Genomic DNA, 18838 nt, shown 5'->3' with positions numbered 1-18838 from the left:
CAATTTAATAAAAATCAAATTTGTCCACCTTCAGAGCACTGGGAAAATGGCATTGTAAAAGAGCAGAAAAGCCACAAAACATTGCTGGCAAGCTGTGCGTTTGGGGCTGTTTAGTCATATGATTGAGGTACCTTTGTAGGACAGAAAAGGTGCCTTCAAAATATATGTGGAAAAGCATGACGTTGTTTTAAAGGAAATTACAAGATCTTCTTAAAATCCTGCAAGTGTTTACAAATGTGTTTACAAATTATTTTGTAAAACCAGAGCATATTTCCTGCCCACAGGAAAACCTGCTCATTCAAGGAAGCCATTGCTTTCACAAATTAAAAGAAACATTGCACAATTTGGGATCTACTACAATTTTTATTACAAAGACTAAAAATGTTTTTTTTTTATCTTAATAATTTAGTTCATGACCGTGTGTTGCATGTCTTTTTGTACATATCTTCAGCATTTTCACTGCAAAGTAATCACATCTTTTCATAATCTAGTTCATGACCACATGTTTTGCATGTCTTTTTGTACATATCGTCTTCAACGTGTTCTTCTGGACCATATTCGTGTTGGTGGCCACCAGTATCCTTTTTCCATAAACTACTCCGGACAGCACGCCGTAATTCTAGAATAAGAAAAGGTAGGGAATATTACACATAAGAAGGTGATTGAAAACAAAGCAAACCACACAGGCAACTCTATACAGGATTCACAGTAAATTACCTTTCGTGACCAATGATGTACCAGGTACATCATGAAAAGATGGTTAGGATCAATGATGTAACTGGTACAACACCAGTAAAAAAACTGTTACACTATTGCTGATTGTAGGGTCGTCGCTGTTGCTGACCAGAGCGGGCTTGGTCTACAGCAGATCACCTGCACTTCTACAGCCAATCACATGCCCTGATACTGTTAGATAACAAAGGCAATGCTTTAATCACTGTGATCGTGAGCTGGACATTTTTTTAATGTTATTTTTTTTACCTGACCCCAAGGGGTTAATTTTTTTTATTAGATTCTTAGAACTTTAAATTTTGTATTTATTATGGTGTGGGTTAGCTAGTGGGTAATTTGTTAGAAATGGTTAGATAGGAATTAGAATTAAAAAAGAAAACAAATTAATATTATATAGGAATATAGGGTTTTCAAAACAGGGCAAGTTATATATTTTGGCATCTTTTGCCCATTTATATACCTTTTGATAACAGTGATTGTGTTTTTTAAATCATCAAACCTGGAGGCGGCAATTGTTGTCAGTCATTCGATTTATAGCAATGATATCAAAGTCAATTCCTATTTTTTACCACAGGCAGTATAAGGAGTTTGCCTTGTAGACTAGGCTAATATAGCTGATAAAAAAGGAAATCATGTAAAAAAATCACGTACCTTTAACTTTTTTATCAAATTTCTTCTGTTTCATCTTGTCTCTATTATCCTTGCGAACTTCTTTTGCTTCTTCAATAGCATCCTCAGTACCCCAAACCTCTAAAGAACGCTTAATTACCTATATAATAGAGGATTGAATTGCTAGATATTTTTTACATATCTGTATAACAGCAACATCAACTTTTTTTAGTTTTATTTACATCTAGTCCCTTCTGATTTTGCCCGTTAGACTGTAATACAACAGCTGCCCATGAACAAGAATGCCATGGGCTGGTTTTGTCTTTGAAGAATGCAGAAGTTATATATAAGAAATTAAATGTACATTGACAATAATGTGTTTATGTTCTTACATTTTTTTGTCAACTATATATTTTTAATGCAGGGCTTGACAAATTTGTTGTGAATCTAGGCGCCAGCTAAAAAAGTTAGGAGCCAAGATTTTTTTTAAAACTAACAGTTGGTCAGGAGTGATCTGATCATCATCAGCCCACTTACTAAACTCACAGCATTTGACCTGGAAGCACCCTGGACTTTCAGGTCAGTGCAGGTTTTTTTGTTTTTGTTATTATTTTTCTGATATATATATATCTCTGGCAGCTGGGATGCAATTGCTGGTCTATAGAACAGCCATTGCAGAGAGGAGTCTCTTTGATGACTCCTGTAAGCTTCCATGCCTACGGGAGTCATCAAAGGGCTTGTGGGGGCTCGTTTTTGCTGTTGCAGCAGCAGAGCCCCGTACAAAACGGGAATTAACCCCTAAAATGCCGCGATTAGCGGCATTGAAGGGGTTAACGCTGCACTTTTGCTCTCATGGAGCGATCAGGCAGCAGGGGGATGTTGTGTCAGGTCCCCACACTTGTGTGGGGCTCCAATCAACACACAACCCCCTTCCCTGAAGCTGTCTGTGGCAGCTGAAAACGCAATTGCTGGTTTGCCTCCGTGGGAGTGATCACTGGCTCGGGGGCGGCTGTGCTGGTTTGCCCAGACACCTGGGCAGACAGCAGCAGCGCTCCCGCGATCACCACGATTGTGGCGACGTGGGGGCATTTTTGGGGGATTTGACAGGCTGACAAACACCTAGGCGCCAGGACAAAATTCGACCTGGGATTTGTCGAGCCCTGTTTTAATGAATTGTTCACAACCTATTCACGTCCCTAAGTGAGTCAGCGTTAAGTTCAAAGTTTGTTCACTACAACCCAGGTTAGACTAGCAACTGTCTAGGGCAACCACAGCCAAATGCTGAGACATTAAATGCCTGAAAAGGCCTACTCTACATAAAATGCCCAACGTTCAAAGCCATATGCGACAATGCCACATAAATAATAATACAGTTTTGAGATACCTGCATTTTTAGGTAAAGTTTCATGTCACCCCAATGAGTGTTGTGAGGGTTTTTCTTCAAAATGTATTTCAACACAGGTTCCCGTTTATCGAGATCACAATCTTTCAGAAGGTACTCTTGCTTTGCTTCTGACCGAGTTATGAGAGTGTGTTTTTCTTCTGTATCTCTGAAAAGCATACATGCACAGGATATATTTACTGTATGTATTCTGACAAGATACTCATCTGAATGTATACAGCTTACTGCTATGGTTAATTCACCTAGCTCAGGAATCCTTCCCCAGAAAAGACTTGACAAGAGACTGTAGACAAGAGAAAACGTAAAGGGAGGTGGATTTGTCAGCTGAATCTGGAGGATCTCTACAGCAAGCACCACTGGTAATAGCACCCACTTCCCTATAGGCTATAACAATAAATAAAAAGTCCCGCATAATAACATCAACATAACAAATGTTACAATAGCCTACATTTCCTTTAAAGGGACTGTAAGTGGCTCATGAATTTATAATTATATATATATATATATATATTCACATACACACGTTAAAGTTTAATAATCTGGTACACATTTCTAAAATGTAGAAGAAACCTGTTATATACTCCCTGTCATGTCCTGTTTACCCAATGTACAGCACTGCGGAATAAAATGACACGATATAAAACGATCAATAATAATAACAATAAGAAACAGTTATGTTTGCATGAGCTTCTTTAACCCCTTAAGGACCGGGCTCATTTTTCGTTTTGTACCCTGTGGGACCGAGGCTGTTTTGACACTTTTGTGGTGCTTGTGTTCAGCTGTAATTTTCTCCTCACCCATTTAGTGTACCCACATAAGTTATATATTGTTTTCAGGACAAGATGGGCTTTCTTCAGATACCATTATTTTGATCGTATCATCTTATTTACTATAAAAAAAAAAAAAAAACATGGTGAAAAATTGAAAAAAAAAACACATTTTATGACTTTTATTTGAAAAATCTTTTACTCACCTAAAAAAGCAAGTAAAAAAACTAGCTAAATAGATTCTACTACTTGTCCTGAGTTTAGAAATACCCAATGTTTTTATGTTTTTTTGCTGTTTTTTGTAAGTTATAGGGCAATAAGTACAAGCAGCGTTTTATGATTTCCAAATCTTTTTTAACAAATCTGGTCAGTCTGCCTCCATCTCCTCTTTGGAACATCTTTGAAGCCGGTTAACTCAATTTAACCCATTCAAACCATATATTTTTGAAAACAAGACACCCCAGGGTATTCCAAATGCTGTTATTTTAACCCTTTCCATGCACCAATTATACAACTACACTTTGTCAAACTTTGTAATAGTAATTTTTTTTATTTTTTTTTCCACACAAATTGTACTTTAGTTATAGATATACAGGTGCTGGTATATGTCACTGTCAAACAACACCCCAATATGTGTTCAGCAACATCTCCTGAGTACAGCGATACCCCACATGCATGGGTTTGTCAGATTGTTTGGCTGATAAAAGGCTACTTTTGGGGCATGCGTAATTCAGGTGGTCATTTGGTCATTGTGCCTCCCTCTCCTCTTTGGAATATCTTTGAAGCCGGTTAACTCAATTTAACCCATTCAAACCATATATTTTTGAAAACTAGACACCCCAGGGTATTCCAAATGCTGTTATTTTAACCCTTTCCATGCACCAATTATAGAACTACACTTTGTCAAACTTTGTAATAGTAATTTTTTTTTCACACAAATTGTACTTTAGTTATAGATATACAGGTCCTGGTATATGCCACTGTCAAACAACACGCCAATGTGTGTTCAGGAACATCTCCTGAGTGCAGTGATACCCGACATGCATGGGTTTGTCGGGTTGTTTCAGATTTAAAATGCCACATTTGGGAAGTGCGCTTTTTTTCGCCATTTTGGTCAGTCTGTACCTATGCCCTATCTTTGAGCTAGGCCACTCCAATTTACCCCATCAGCCATTTTTTTTATATATTAGACACCCCTTGGGTATTTGAAGTGCTTTTATTTTAACTCTTTGTTGAGATTTTTGAGAAATTTTAGCACTTGCTCAAAATAATAAACTTTATTTTTTAATTTAATTTTATTTTTTTAATACTTTTTTTATATTTTTTTTTACACATTTTGCTGGTACTGGATGGTTCATCTAGTGACATCACTGCATAATTATTTTTAAATGTTAGCACATTTTTTTAAAAATTTTTTTTCCATTTTTTATTTATTTTTTTTGAATATTTTACTAATCACATAGTGATTAGAAAGCTGGGCTCCATTGACTTGCATGGTTGAATGCAGTACCTGTATTCAACCAGCAAGTGGAGCCAGTTCTCTAGAGGGTCTGGAGACCCTCTAGCGAACTTTTTCGTCTTTATTGTTTTATTTCCCGGGCCGCCGCCATCTTGCTTGATGGCGAAGATCACCGGCAGCGGCGGCTGTGACCGCTCTCCGGAGCGGTCACAGCCCACCCAGAGGTAAGTGTTTGGTGTCGCTGGATGCCTCCTGATCGAGGCATTCCAGCGACACCATTTAAGTTTAGGAGGCGATCGTTGATCGCCTCCTAAACGCTTTTAAAACGGGCGTCCAGACATGGCCCCCGATGCCGATCTCGGCCTTGCTGAATGCCTCGACATCGAGGCATTGCAGCAAGGCCGTTTAAGCGAAGAAAGTGATCCTTTATCACTTTCTAAGCTTATTTAATTTTTTGACGGTTCAGGACCGTCAAAGGTCATTTAGTGACCTTCTTGTTATGACGGTCCTGAACCGGCAAAGGTCGCGAAGGGGTTAAAGCATTTTATAGATTACCTGCAACTGTCGCACACCGATAGATCAAAATGATTGTTCAAATAGGAATCCATGAACTCTTTGCCACATTCCTCGCATATGAGGTAGTCAAATTCTAGTACAGGGCCTGCAAGACAACGAAGGGCAACAGTCAGATTATCTGTTAATTTACATGTTCATGTTAACAAAATATTTTGAAGACTTTTCTCATTATTTAGAACTTCTTTTCCTTGTTAATTTCTTTGATTTATAAAATATTTCAGTGTAACCCATCACACTTGTTTCCTCCCTTCCGGCTGTATTGATATACTTTGTAATTATAAATTCTGATTGCACACCAATAACTTTACGTTTTATTTTTTACAAATTAATTATAATAACAACAATAATAATAATATTTTTTTTTTAGCTAGAAATCCTTGATGCATCTAATGCAAACAAGGTTTCACGCTTCCCGTTTTATGCTATTGCACTTTAAGGTAGTGGGTGACAAATGCAACAGGGCCCAAAACCTGATATTTCCTACAACCGCAGTAATGTGGACCAGTTTTTATTTTTTCAATACCTGTCCAAGATTTTATTTATCAAAATGTGATTTTTAAACCAGCTGCTGTTAATCAAAAACACAATAAGAGGCTAACTTTCTTTTCATGGCCACAGTACTGTATGTAGATATGGCACATGACCCAGGAGGTACCGATATCCATCAAATCACTTAGACCGCCCCGCAAAGTAAACTTTAGGATTCGGGCAATATCCCATATCCCTAGATATCACTACATCTAAAAGTAAAAGGACCATAACATGCATAAGGAAAATAACAGAATTTCCCCAAAGACATCTTAGATAAGACAGCGTGTAGTGCAGAATTCTTACAATATCTCTAAGTTGTAACCCAGTCATACATTGGCATGAAGCTCAGTGTAAACATTGCAAATCAACTTAAAGTATAGAAAGTTTTTAATTACACCAGACAATTCAGCTTAGACCCCAGACTTGTGTTTTGGTCTACACAAGTCTTTATATTAAAGTGCGACTTTCAATAAAATGAAAACATGATATTTTACCTGGTTGGTGAACGACTTTTTCAACAGACTGCTCTTTTGCCCCCTCCTCCTCTTCTATAAAGAATCCTCCCCCTGAGTCAATCACCTTTGGAGGCGGCTTTACACTGGCACTACCTGTAAATAAAATAAAATATTTAAAAGTATGCAGACAACAGTCATTTATTATACGGCCTTGTGCGATAAATATAGTCGCACCACAAAAAAGCACAATTTAACACCGCAATAACAAAACAGCTAGTCGCTTAACAGCAGTCTCATTAAAAGACTTCTTACATAAAATAATGACCATGCCTGAAAGTAGTTTTTAAGGTTATAGGTATTTTGTTTATGTAAAAAATCATTTTATTTTAAAATATTTTTGATAAACAACCAAATGTGAATTTGCGATAAATGGTTTGCAAAAATGTTAACAAGAATAGCAGAATAATTAGCTGTAATTCAGTAAGAAAATATTTTTGGTTCAGATTTGGTTTACTGTAAACTAGTTACCATTAGAGTATATCTATCTATCTATCTTTACCTTAACCATACCATGCTTAAAGATTTAAATGATTACATTATAAACCTGCAAATACATTGTGGGTACATGTTCACATACAATGAACGTTAAAGTAAATGCTTAGTGTCCGACTCAATGGGGTGTATTCACTAATAATAATCCTTATCAGTGTGTGTGAAAGAGAGAGTGTGTGTGTGTGTGTAAATATGTATGCCAGAAAGTATGTTAGTTAGTCTTGTAGTCAGACCACTATATGAGGTCTGATTATAAGACGACCTTGAATATAAGACAAGGTATTTTTCAGAGCATTTGCATTGAAAAAAACCTTGTCTTATATTCAAGCAAATACGGGGTCTTGTAGTTTTTCAGATTACATGCATCACTCACCTTATAATGATAATAATTTGCTCAGTATGTTATTATATACAATTTAAGTTTATATACATTCTTTATGTTTTGTGACATGAGATACTGCTATTATAGAAACTGACACTGATTGCCACTTAATCATTACAATAGTCTGTGTATGTGAACTATGTATGTATGTATGTATGTATGAGCACGTTTTTAAACTTAAGGTTCTGTTTCACATAGACAAAACCAAATATGCATTAGGTTATGATTTGTTATAATGCATTCAGCAGAGTAAGTGAAGCAGCGTCTTCAAATATCGAAATGCGAATTCACAAACGTTATGCTCTGCTGTGATCATCTGCCGGGAATAACTACCTTCAGTCAATGGGTAGGGCCTACTGGCCAGCCGGGCTTGCCTCAGCATCAAAGCCCTTTGTCTATTTCTTTCTATCTTAGCCCGGACAGCCGCAGGCAGTTCTTTTTCTTGCTCCTTGGGAGAATCTGTTACTGGCTCAGGTTCCATCCTAACTGCCTTTCACAGTATCAGCTATAGAAGAAGAGGGAATATGTTGATCAGATGTAATACTACAAATAAAATATTACAAAATATATATATTCAAGGGGTATGACAAGACTACAATTGACAGACTAAGACAAACCGATACATTAGGTGGAGAGAGCCCTGCTTGCAAGCTTACAATATTGAGGGAATGGGGTGACAAACATAAGGCATAGAGAAAGGGTGAGAGGTAGTGTGGTGGTTGTATCAATGACAAGGAAGTTCTAGCAGCTAAGATGGTGCGGCTTCTTCTTTGAAGAAGTGGGTTTTTAGATGTTTCTTGAATGTCGGGAGGGAGGGTGAAAGCTAAAGGTTCGGTGGAAGTAGATTCCAGAGATATGGGGCAGCCTGAGTGAAATCTTGCAGACGGGAAAAGGAAGAAGTGATAAGTGGGAGGAGAGCCTTAACCCCTGGGAAGAATGGAAAGATAGCTTAGGAGAGTATTTGTTTATGAGGGCAGAAAGGCATGGAGGAGCAGTGTTATATGTTAGTACCAGGATTTCACGGAGTGGGGAAGCAGAAGAGGAACGGAGTGCAAGGCAGATAAGTCTAGCAGCAGCATTTAGGACAGACTGTAGAGGAGAGAGTTGGAATGTCAACCACAAGAGTGTTGCAGTAGTCAAGACAGCAAATGATAAGTGAATGAACCAGAGTTTTTCTGAATTCGTGGGAGAGGAATATATATATATATATATATATATATATATATATACCGTATTGGCTCGATTATAGACCGCAAGTTAGGTGCTTTTTTAAAGAAAAATTTGATTCTTAGTGTAATAGATATGCTGCCACTCTGCCCTCCCCCGAGCTATGCTGCTACCCTGCCTCCAAGATGTGCAGACTCCCGGGTGTCTTGCGGGGGAAATCTACACAATACGCGTATACAACTTCCGGAAGATTGTTAAAGCGCATCGCACAGACGTTCACCGGCGATGCGAGCGTAAACAACCTCCGCTGCCGGCACGTGTGCACGATGTGCTTTAACAATCTCCCTTGATGGGACTCCCCCCGTGGGAAGTGCTAGCAGGGGAGGCTGTCTCAGCGTATTGGAGAGTAGGATGCAGGTCCCCTGCAGCGCTGCGGGGGATCTGTATCCTAACCCTGCTGCCTGCCCGGCACCAGGAACTGTATGTCTCTGGCGTCGGGCAATACGAATTGCGCATTCCTGCGCTAAACCCCAAATATAGGCCGAAAAAAGTGCGGCCTGTATTCGGGTAAATATGGTATATATACACAGTATACTTATACATTTACATATACTTTTAAATTTATATCATGTAGTTAGTACCAAAAAATAGAATGTTTTTTTTTTTAAGTATTAATTTTGATTTTTAATGTTTAAGTACAACGACTGACTTTTATAATAAGTCCTAGAATATGGACCTTTTGTATGAAATAGATTAGCGACTACTGTAATAATGTGTTATAAAGCAATGTTTTTGGCCACATTATTTCTCAAAGTGATATCTGTCAAGTATATGCATACATTAGATGGACATAAGTAAAACAAAAACACTAAGCATATGGAAATCTGTACAAATAAAAGGACGTGGCATATTGTCCCTTGTTTTAACCATTTAAGGACCAGAATCAACATGGTACCCACGTTAAGTGGATGTTTGTTCTAGTTGGATGTCACAATCAAAATGCACCACTACTTATGCATTTTAACGCATAAGGAAAATAGGGTGGTTACCATTATTATTTTATATAGCACCTTCAAATTCCGTAGTGCTGTGCAATGGGTACCATCCGTGTATAATATATATACACCTGTAAAACTGAATGTTTTTTTTTTAATTCATATTTTTTTTAAATTGTTAATAAAAAATGTCTTACAATGAATATAATTAAAAACGAAACCCTACTTGTCCTGCAGTTAAAGTAACTTATAAAAAAGGGAATAACAGTTACAAGAAAGAAATGGCAAAAAAAACCACAAAAAAAAATGTCCCTGTCTTTAAGGTGTTAAAAGCAAGCGTAGCATACTGCGAAAGGCCAACACTCAGCTGCCAAGCAGATGCTTCATTATGTATTGTTACGGCGGGAGAATGTTTTTGCAGTCTTCTCGATTCCTTTTATATTATTCACTTTATTACGCTTGTATCTTGATATTCATCAGGGGTGCCCCATAGTGACGGGTTCACCAATACTGGTATAATTAACACTGAGGTGGTGGCTAGAAAAATATATATATATCATTAACCAGGGTTAGGTTGCTTCAATCACTGGTTACCATAGTGATTACACTTCTTCACCTTTTATGCATAGACCTATTAGATCTGCAGTCATCTATATGCACATATAGTATTAAAACATTGATCAGTTAGCTCAAGCGTGCAACCAAACATTTCCAGTTCCTACTACGAACAAAATCATGCACCGGTTTCATGAAAACATGGATGTTCCAGGCGTTTATGTAAGCACTGCGCACGCGCCGACCATGTGCGCGAGCCACCCGGAAGTCATTACGCGCTATCACCAGCGGCGACAGCTCATTCGCGTACCGCAAAACAAAGTCTTACCGAGGATTTTATCTTCCGATTGGATTCTCCGCTCGAGAGGAAACTCACATTGCAGTTTCTGCTTTACCAGCACAACACCGGAAGCTAAGCTCTGCCCTGCGTGTCATGGAGGCGCGCATGCGCAGCGACGGCAGTGACGTAGAAGAAATATAAAAAAATAAAAATCTACCGCTTTGTAGGATGGCGCGAGTGGGCGAGCTGCTCTGTGTGCGCGGGAGAGCACTTGTTCGCTTTGGGGATGAGCTACGATAATGGGAGCGCCTAGATCAGTCTTCCTCTTAACCATGAACGTGTCTCCGAGGTTTTAATGTTTAGGCTGTTTTTTCCAGGGTCACACTGGAACTTATTATTACTTATTGTTGTTGGAATAGTACAGGCATTTTGCTATAGCTCGGGTTAGCTAGTGTGGCCTTGGTTGTGATCCCACCAAATGCTTGCTGGACCTGAGCCTGTGGAGACTCCTCCACAATAGAGTTTTGGACCTTCTATGTGTCCATGATGCCCACAATACTATGCTGGCTTCTTATGGATAACCTGAAGGTGGTTTCTTAAGTGGTCAGCTTTTTATTTGTGGTTTAAAATTATATATTTTTTTTTTTATACAGTGCCAACAATTTCTTCTTAAAATAAATATAGTTGGGGTATATGATGACTAGAATGGACAGGTTAACACAAATTGATACAATAGGTGGATCCCTGCTCACAAACCTTTAATCTAGTAGAGGCAGTTGGGGAACTCCTTGTAATACGTATACATTTGGCCTGATCCTAGTAATGGCAAATTATGAACAAGGTTTAATGTATGAATATAATTTTGGTTCAGTACCGTTGGCTTGGTTGACTATACATCGGGTACTCTTCTGCAGGTTGCTAGTAAATTTCTTTTTTTCCACTAAAAGATGGCGTTAACAATCCACCATTAGATCAATACATTTCAATGGAGGAATCAAAATGTTGCCCTCAGACTAAGGTGATTTATTAAATAATTAGCCAAGGTTTTTGTATTGGCACGGGTGGCAATAATGGTATTTACTATGCATTTGGGTACACCTCCATTTTATATAGCTTGAACAAAAAATATTTTACATCATAAGATGGCAACACAATGCTTTCTTCAGACCGACACATTTTAAAGACATTTTTTGAGTAAAAATCTAGGACTAGACTGGGATAGTTAACGGCATACAGTGGCCATGTGCACTCAACCTCCGAATTGATCTCAATGCTGTGTGGACCCCCTGTCCACAGCTGATTGATTTTCTACTTGCGCATTAAAAGCTTTCATGGTCGGTAATTTTTCAGTAGTAAAATGTTTCACGTGTATTTAGCATATGTTGTAATATTGCCCTGTTTAGCCCTGTTCTGATTTTTTGTTTTGTGTGTCCTGTTTTTAGCCTATATACTTTATGTATATAACTTATGAAGTTTTGAAGCATTAAAAAATGAAATTGATTGAAAGTGAATCCATGATTGTGACAACATTCTCTCGTTTATTCTCCATATTAAATTGTATGTGTTTAACCATACCTCAGGCTTAGTATACTTATTATCATTACCAAAATCATCAACCTCATTTCCGTAACCTATGTATCATTACCGCAACAGGTGTTCATTTAAAGTCAATTTAATGAATGAAACATAGTAGTTTGTTTTCAAAAACATGTGCAGAATCTATACATCATAGATGTATCTCCTTCATCTAGACTGCTGTAACAAGCGGCTTACCGGCCTCCCTTCTCTCATCGAAACTTCTCTCTCACCCACTTACAACCCTTAACTCAACCTACATTAACATCATTCACTACCACTCAGTCCTCACCTCCCTGTTTCTCACCCCCTTATCCACCTAGAATGTAAGTTCCTGCGGGAACAGAGCCCTTCATTCCTCTTGTATTTGTATGTCAATTGCTGTATTGTACCTGTCTTTATCTGTAAAATTTTCATCTTGTACAGCGTTGCGGAATCTGTCGGCGCTTTATAAATAAAGTATAATAATAATCATTCTTTCAGGTTTGCAACATCACTTTAAAAATATGTCAGATTTCCATGAAATATCCAAAATATTGGGTTGTAGATTGCGCAAGATGTTGCGGTAATGATAGAAATCAGTCAAAATCAAATAATGTTAATTAAAAAAAATATATCATTTAAAAGTTTCAAGTAACTGCATGAGTGTTAATAATAATTTTTTATAATTGCGAAAATGTTTTCACTTTCCTGATGGTACTAATGGTATTTTACACTGTTGCGGTAATGAGATTTTTGAAGGACTTGTTTTGGGAAATATGTTCAAAAAGGTGTTAAATTGTAAGTAAATGTTTTTAATTTAATGTACACAAACACTTCAGACCTTGCTAATAATGCCTAAAAAAGAAATTTGTTCATGGAAGTCTTTTTAAAAATGTCATGTTTGAAATCTCTGAAACCAAGATTTCGTGAGAATCACCTGAATACATAATTATTAGAAGTTATTTCCTTGCCATAGTGCTTTAACAATGATATATCAGAGTTAGGTTCCATAAGCATTTAACATCTTATACTTGTATAGTAGAAGAGTAAGAAAGCGTTTGAAGCTCTTGAGAAAATGTTCTAGTACATTTGACAGATACTGTCATAAATTGAGGCCTTCTACCAAGACATGTAAAATGTAATTAGTAATTTGAGGCAAATTACTTTGACTATTCCCATGTAATAATGAAAGGTAATGCATAAAAGGGTGTTCAGACTAAGATATATATATATATATATATATATATATATATATATATATATATATCCATGTATGCCTTCTTTACTCCCAGGCAGCTGTCATTATCCCCAAGCAGCTTGTCTGTGCCATCTTTGTCCCCAAAAAGTTATCTGTGCAACCAAACAGCTTCACTTTTGCTTCTTCTTTCTTCGACCGCTTTTCCCTTGTATTGCCTCCATTAACCAGGCTTCCACCTCCTCGCGCACTCATTCCCCTGTTGGAGAAATGGCGGAGGGTCTGTCTATGTGGTGCTTACCATGGCAGTAGAGAGATGCAGAAACACTTAACTTTCTCTGTGAATCCGTCAGTGATATTCTAGCTTCTTGGAGTACTTAGAAAATACATTTTGGTCATATAGTGTATGTACTGCATATTTATCGACGCACTGTAGCTGGGTTTGAAAACCAACGCGGAGTTGCCCCATCCATGGCATCAGCACAGCTGCCAGCTTGACAGGCTGAGTTGGCAGTAGCATCTGAGAGGCAGGGCTTAGTTGCCATTAAGTATTGTCCACATAGATTTAGATTCATTTATGTGATTAAACGCACACATATTTTTGGTTAAGTATATTGACTATACTTAATGTGTACAGGAAAAAGAAAATCATACCCTCCAGTCCGTCAGCAAACTTCTTCAAAAGTAGTAGAAATGTAGGTGAATCATTTGTTATTGTGAGTACCTCTTCAAATTACCTCAATAATAATAAAGTACTTTATAACCATTCCACTCCGAGGTTATAAACTATAATTAAAAGGCATAGATATAACGGTCAAAACACAAATGCAGTTAAGAGCTTACAGCATTGAGTACTCTTTGGTACTCACTCACCCTTTGCAGCTTCTTTAACAAAAACCTATGGTCTGCAACACCTGGTTGTCCAATATTGGATGACGTACCTCACAACTTTTGAAAGGTACAATTTGGTTTTATGGGATGTTATAGGTGGGTGACTGGGGTGGGACTTTACCATGAACTTTTATTTGACTTTATGCCATATTGATAGCTATTCACACAAGTAAAGCATTTGGAAGAAATAGTTTTGTTAACACAAATTCATTTAGATATTGGGGAAAAATGTTATTATATAAATAATGCAAATAAGTACCACTAATCTTATCATTATGAAGGGAGAAACCAGCAAGCTTCTCCTTCTAAGCTGGCAATGTTTAATGCATGGTTAAATTACTGAGGTTTCTTGAAATCCCTTTTACTGGTTCAAAGATGCATTTTTCAGGGTTAGATTTGTCATTCTTGCAGACACTGGCGTAACTTCAACGGTCACAGCTGCAACTGGGCACGTGCCTCTAGGGGCCTGGTGCGACCCCTTCTTCCTGTCTCCCGGTGGCGATTCAAAATAGTTTAGAAAGGGCCCTCTCTAAACTAATTTGAACCGTTATGGGGAGACAAGAGCATATCAGGGTCCCGTGACGTAGAAATCGTGGCTGCTCACGCACTGTGCACGAGCAGCCATAGGGAAAGCTGCAGAAGCGGTGAGAGGTAAGGGGGAGGTGGGATATATGTATATGTGTTTGCATATGTGTGCACTTGTGTGTGGGTGAGCATGCATGTGCACATGTGTGTGTGTGTGAGCATGGATCTGCACGTGTGTGTGTGTGTGTGTGTGCATGGATGTGGACTTGTGTGGGTGGTTTCTAGTTATGCCCCTGCTTGCAGAAGACCATTACCGAGGTTGGTCTGTCCTAATAAACAGTCAGGGAGTAACTCAAAGCTAATTGTGTAATAAAATGCCCCCACGTTTCCACAACTGTGTTGATCGCGGGGGCACTGCTGCTTGGTGCTGCTGTCTGCCCCGAGCCTTTGATTACTCCTACTGAAGTGATCAAAGGCTCAACACGTAATCGTCGGTAAACCGGTGATCATGTTTTCAGCTGCCACAGGCAACTTCAGGGAAGGGGTTTGTGCGTTGATTGAGTCCCCACACAAGTGTGGGAGCCTGCCACAACATTCCCCTCTTGCCTGACCCTTCCATGGGAGCGACAGTGCAGTGTTAACCCCTTCAATTTCAGCATTTTAGGGGTTAATATTCATCTGCCTGGCCAGGAATTCAACTGCTGCAGAACCAATCAAAAGTGGAGTGATGATGATCAGATCACTCCAGGCCGATAGGAGTGATCTAATCATTATGGTAGCCCCTGGATGACCCTGCCCTAGATAGAGAGAAGGGTCATCTAAGGTAATAATGAAAAAAACTCACAAGTTCTTAAAAATACATACTTATTACCTGATCACTTGTCAGGGACATTTTAAATCACTAATTATTAATTGGTCTCCCTGATCAATGTCAGTGGCCTAAACTTGTCACTTACAAGTGATCTGATAGCTATACATATATAGTTTTGACTCCACAATATCAGAGAAATATTACTTATCTATGCATGTGGGGTATCGCTGAACACAAATCAAGACCTATTGTAACGTTGGTAACGGAGAAGGAACCCAGTATGCAGAGGATGGGAGTGAATAGCAGGTTTATTAAGTCCAGATATACACCGGTTAGTTTCCCAGGCCTTCAGAAGAACAGGAACGCCAGGTAGAATAAGGAGCGCTGTGTAGTAGACCAGGCCCACAAGGTACAGGTACGCCAGGTCTCAGTGCAGGATACAACTGTAGCAGGACAGCAATAGAGGTATAGGACGAAATCTGCTCACAGCAGTGAGCTCAGCATACAAGATAACCGAGCACTGAATAGAAGTCATTGCTCGGTTTTAAACCTCCCGCTTTCCCTCGCCCCGCCCCCCGGTTAGTGATGTCATGCACTGTGCGTCCTTTCGTCACCATGGAGGCAGGGGATAAGGGGGGGCGTGGTGAGCGCGCCCGTCCTCTGTTCCCCTCCTGGCGAACAAAGAGAACTCACAGAGGAGGTGCCTTCACGAGCGCCCGCTACACGCGGGTGCTCAGGATAACGGCGGCGGACAAGGTAAGTGCTGAGTACCCGCCAGGAGCGGGTACTCGGGCGAAGAGCTACGCCGTGGGACGTGACACCTATTTTGTTCTTTCACATATCCACTAAGAGAAATAAACGTGGTGAAACTTCAAAGTGGATGTGAAAAATGCTTTTTTTTTTTTGCTATTTTGGAAGGCGCTGGTGTGAAATCAGCTGCATGGGACAGGCCAGTATTCCCCTAACTAGATTCCCTGGGCTGTCTAGTTTTTGGAAATATATAGTTTTAGGCGGTTAAAATGAAATATGAGATGTCTACCATGTCTCAAATGAGACCTGGTCCCAACAAACTGATCTGTCAAAATTCCATGTTTGAAAACTGTAATGTCCAATTCTAAACCCGCAGTGCCAAAGAGGCATACCCTACCCATGCATATGGGCTGTTCCTGTACTGGGAAGGGGGGGGGGTTGCTGGTCTGAATACAAATCACAAGTTGTTTTATTAATTTCATGTACCTAGGGGGAAATAATTACTGAAATACTGGGTTTTACAATGTAATGTTTAGAACAGACTGGCACTAAAATGGTTAAATTAAAAGTAATAAAATGCCCCTAGTAAAATACTTTGGGATGTCAACTTTCAAAAAATATATACTTTTGTTTAGCAGTTTTTTTTCTTGTGGCCACTATTGGGGCGCAACTCCCAGCATACCACATTTAAAAAAAATCTTGTTTAGAAACAGCAAAGCGTGTCATTCATATTTAACCCTGTAAGTGCCAAAATAAATTAAAATGCCAGGCATATGTGGTGTTTCCAAAAACAGGACAATACCTAAAGATTAAATTTTGAGCTGTTTCATGATTGGAGTGAATGCTCTACCCACCCGTGTGGGATCATCTTACCCGTCATACAACTTTTTTGCATATGGTCTGAGCTGGCATATAACATAGTCAATTATTGTGGGTTTCCCTAGGCCCATGCAGAGGACACATTGATCTACTTGGGATTTGTAAAATCACTTCAATTTCCATATATAAGATGGACACTGCACAGTGCATATGGTTGCCATTCAACAATTTTTCGGTTTGTTTTTGGCCCATTCATTTTTGGACAACTTTTTTTGTTCCCCGGCCATTTGGTTCGGCCAAAAATTCAGGGGCATTTTTAATTTGGGAACTAAATTTGTTACCCGGTGCCCACATTCACTCTCATTCTCGTTCACTCTCTCTAAATGTGTCCCTTCCTTTTCTGCCGAACCACTTCCACTTCTTCAGCATTTTCTTCATCATCTGTGTTCTCTATTCTCTTCTAGTTTATCTTTAATCTTCTTTCTTCACCCGCATCTCCGTGGACATAACCCAAAATGGCAGCGCTGCAGTGACATCCTCCTCAGTCCTCCCAACAGACGGGGAGGGAGAAGATGGTGGATGGTGAGGGGGGGGATAGAGATGATGGTGCTTCATGCATGGGGAGGGAGAGATTATAAACTGGAGATATAATTTTGTATTGCATTTTATATGTACTAAATAATTGAACATGCTTAGATGCTGGCTTTTATTTTTACAAGTGCGGAGGCATGGGTCAGGTTTAGGTAGCTCAGAATCCCAGCTCTCCTCTATTGGCCAAAGTAATGAGTTAATAGCTCCATTTTATATTTACTCATCTTTATCTTAAAGTTAGTCGAAAGGCATTTAAATGTGACAAATAGGCAAAAATAAAAGAAATGGGGAATAGACAAATACTTTTGCATAGCACTGTACCCATTTGCATACCTTGGTACAAACTTAGTAGCCCTTATTTGTAGAAAGAAAAAACAATTATCATACCAAAAATTATTATGTTCCAGTATTAATGTGACAGAATAGAATCTAATAAACACCTTATGACGGGGTCTCATTTTAAAACCTCTTCCACTGCCTATATGCCCAATCATAGTATAGAAATATAGATCATACACAAATCAGCCATAACATTCTGACTACCTGCCTAATATTGTGTAGTTCCCCCTTTTCCCGACAAAACAGCCCAGACCCGTCGAGGCATGCACTCCACTAGACTTCTGAAGGTGTGCTGCAGTATCGCCCACAAACATTATTAGCAGGCACGCTTTCTTCTTGAAGTTGAATTCAGGTGGGTGAGGGGCATTTGAGCGCGACTGGTGGCGGCGGCTTAGGCCAGCATACAGCCAAGGTGACTACATGTCCCAGATTGCCCGGGACAGTCCCGCAATGGGAAACTTTTTTGGGGACAAAGTTGGTACTGATAAGCTGTTAGGGGCCAAGGTTGGTAGTGGGAAGCTACTGTGAGGCTGTTTTTTGGGATAAGCTTGGCACTGGGAAGCTGTTTTTTTTGGACAAAGTAGGAAATGGAAAGCTGTTACAGGACAAGGTCGGCACTGAGAAACTTTTTCGGGACAAAGCTGGCGCTGATAAACTGTTGGGGGACAATGTTGGCACTGGGAAGCTGTTAGGGGACAAGGTTGGCAACAAGAAGCTGTTTTGGTTAGTATTAGGAAACTTATGGTGGGAGAGGGTTGGCAATGGGAAAGTGTTTTTGGGACACAGTTGGGAATGGGTCCCTGTTTTTTGAAACAAGGTTGGCAATGGGAAGAGAGGTTATATTTATAATTTACTGTGTTGTTAGTATTTTATTTTCAAGAATAATACAAAAAATAAA

General features: G+C 39.1%; 1 protein-coding gene across 2 annotated transcripts; it reads right to left on the bottom strand.

Moving 5' to 3' along the window:
• Window positions 1–470: 470 nt before the first annotated feature.
• LOC149274848 (DNA repair protein complementing XP-A cells homolog) lies at window positions 471–7946 on the bottom strand. 2 transcript variants are annotated; one of them, XM_089505203.1, is made up of 6 exons: window positions 7799–7946; window positions 6571–6684; window positions 5525–5630; window positions 2726–2891; window positions 1384–1501; window positions 471–619 (listed from the first exon to the last, which is right to left on the bottom strand). In XM_089505203.1, exons 1-6 carry the CDS (start codon window positions 7944–7946, stop codon window positions 471–473), a joined length of 801 nt encoding a protein of 266 aa, XP_089361329.1. The 2 variants fall into 2 exon arrangements, with proteins under 2 accessions (XP_089361329.1, XP_089361330.1); XM_089505204.1 differs by having other exon boundaries at window positions 7796–7895.
• Between the last annotated feature and the right edge of the window lie 10892 nt (window positions 7947–18838).

Source organism: Sceloporus occidentalis, unplaced genomic scaffold, assembly GCF_023333645.1.
Source record: "Sceloporus occidentalis isolate IW3139 unplaced genomic scaffold, rSceOcc1.0.p SCAF_317, whole genome shotgun sequence".
In the NCBI taxonomy this organism is placed as follows: domain Eukaryota; kingdom Metazoa; phylum Chordata; class Lepidosauria; order Squamata; family Phrynosomatidae; genus Sceloporus; species Sceloporus occidentalis.
Note: the sequence above shows the minus strand (reverse complement) of the source record. Positions and strands in the feature narration are given on the sequence as shown.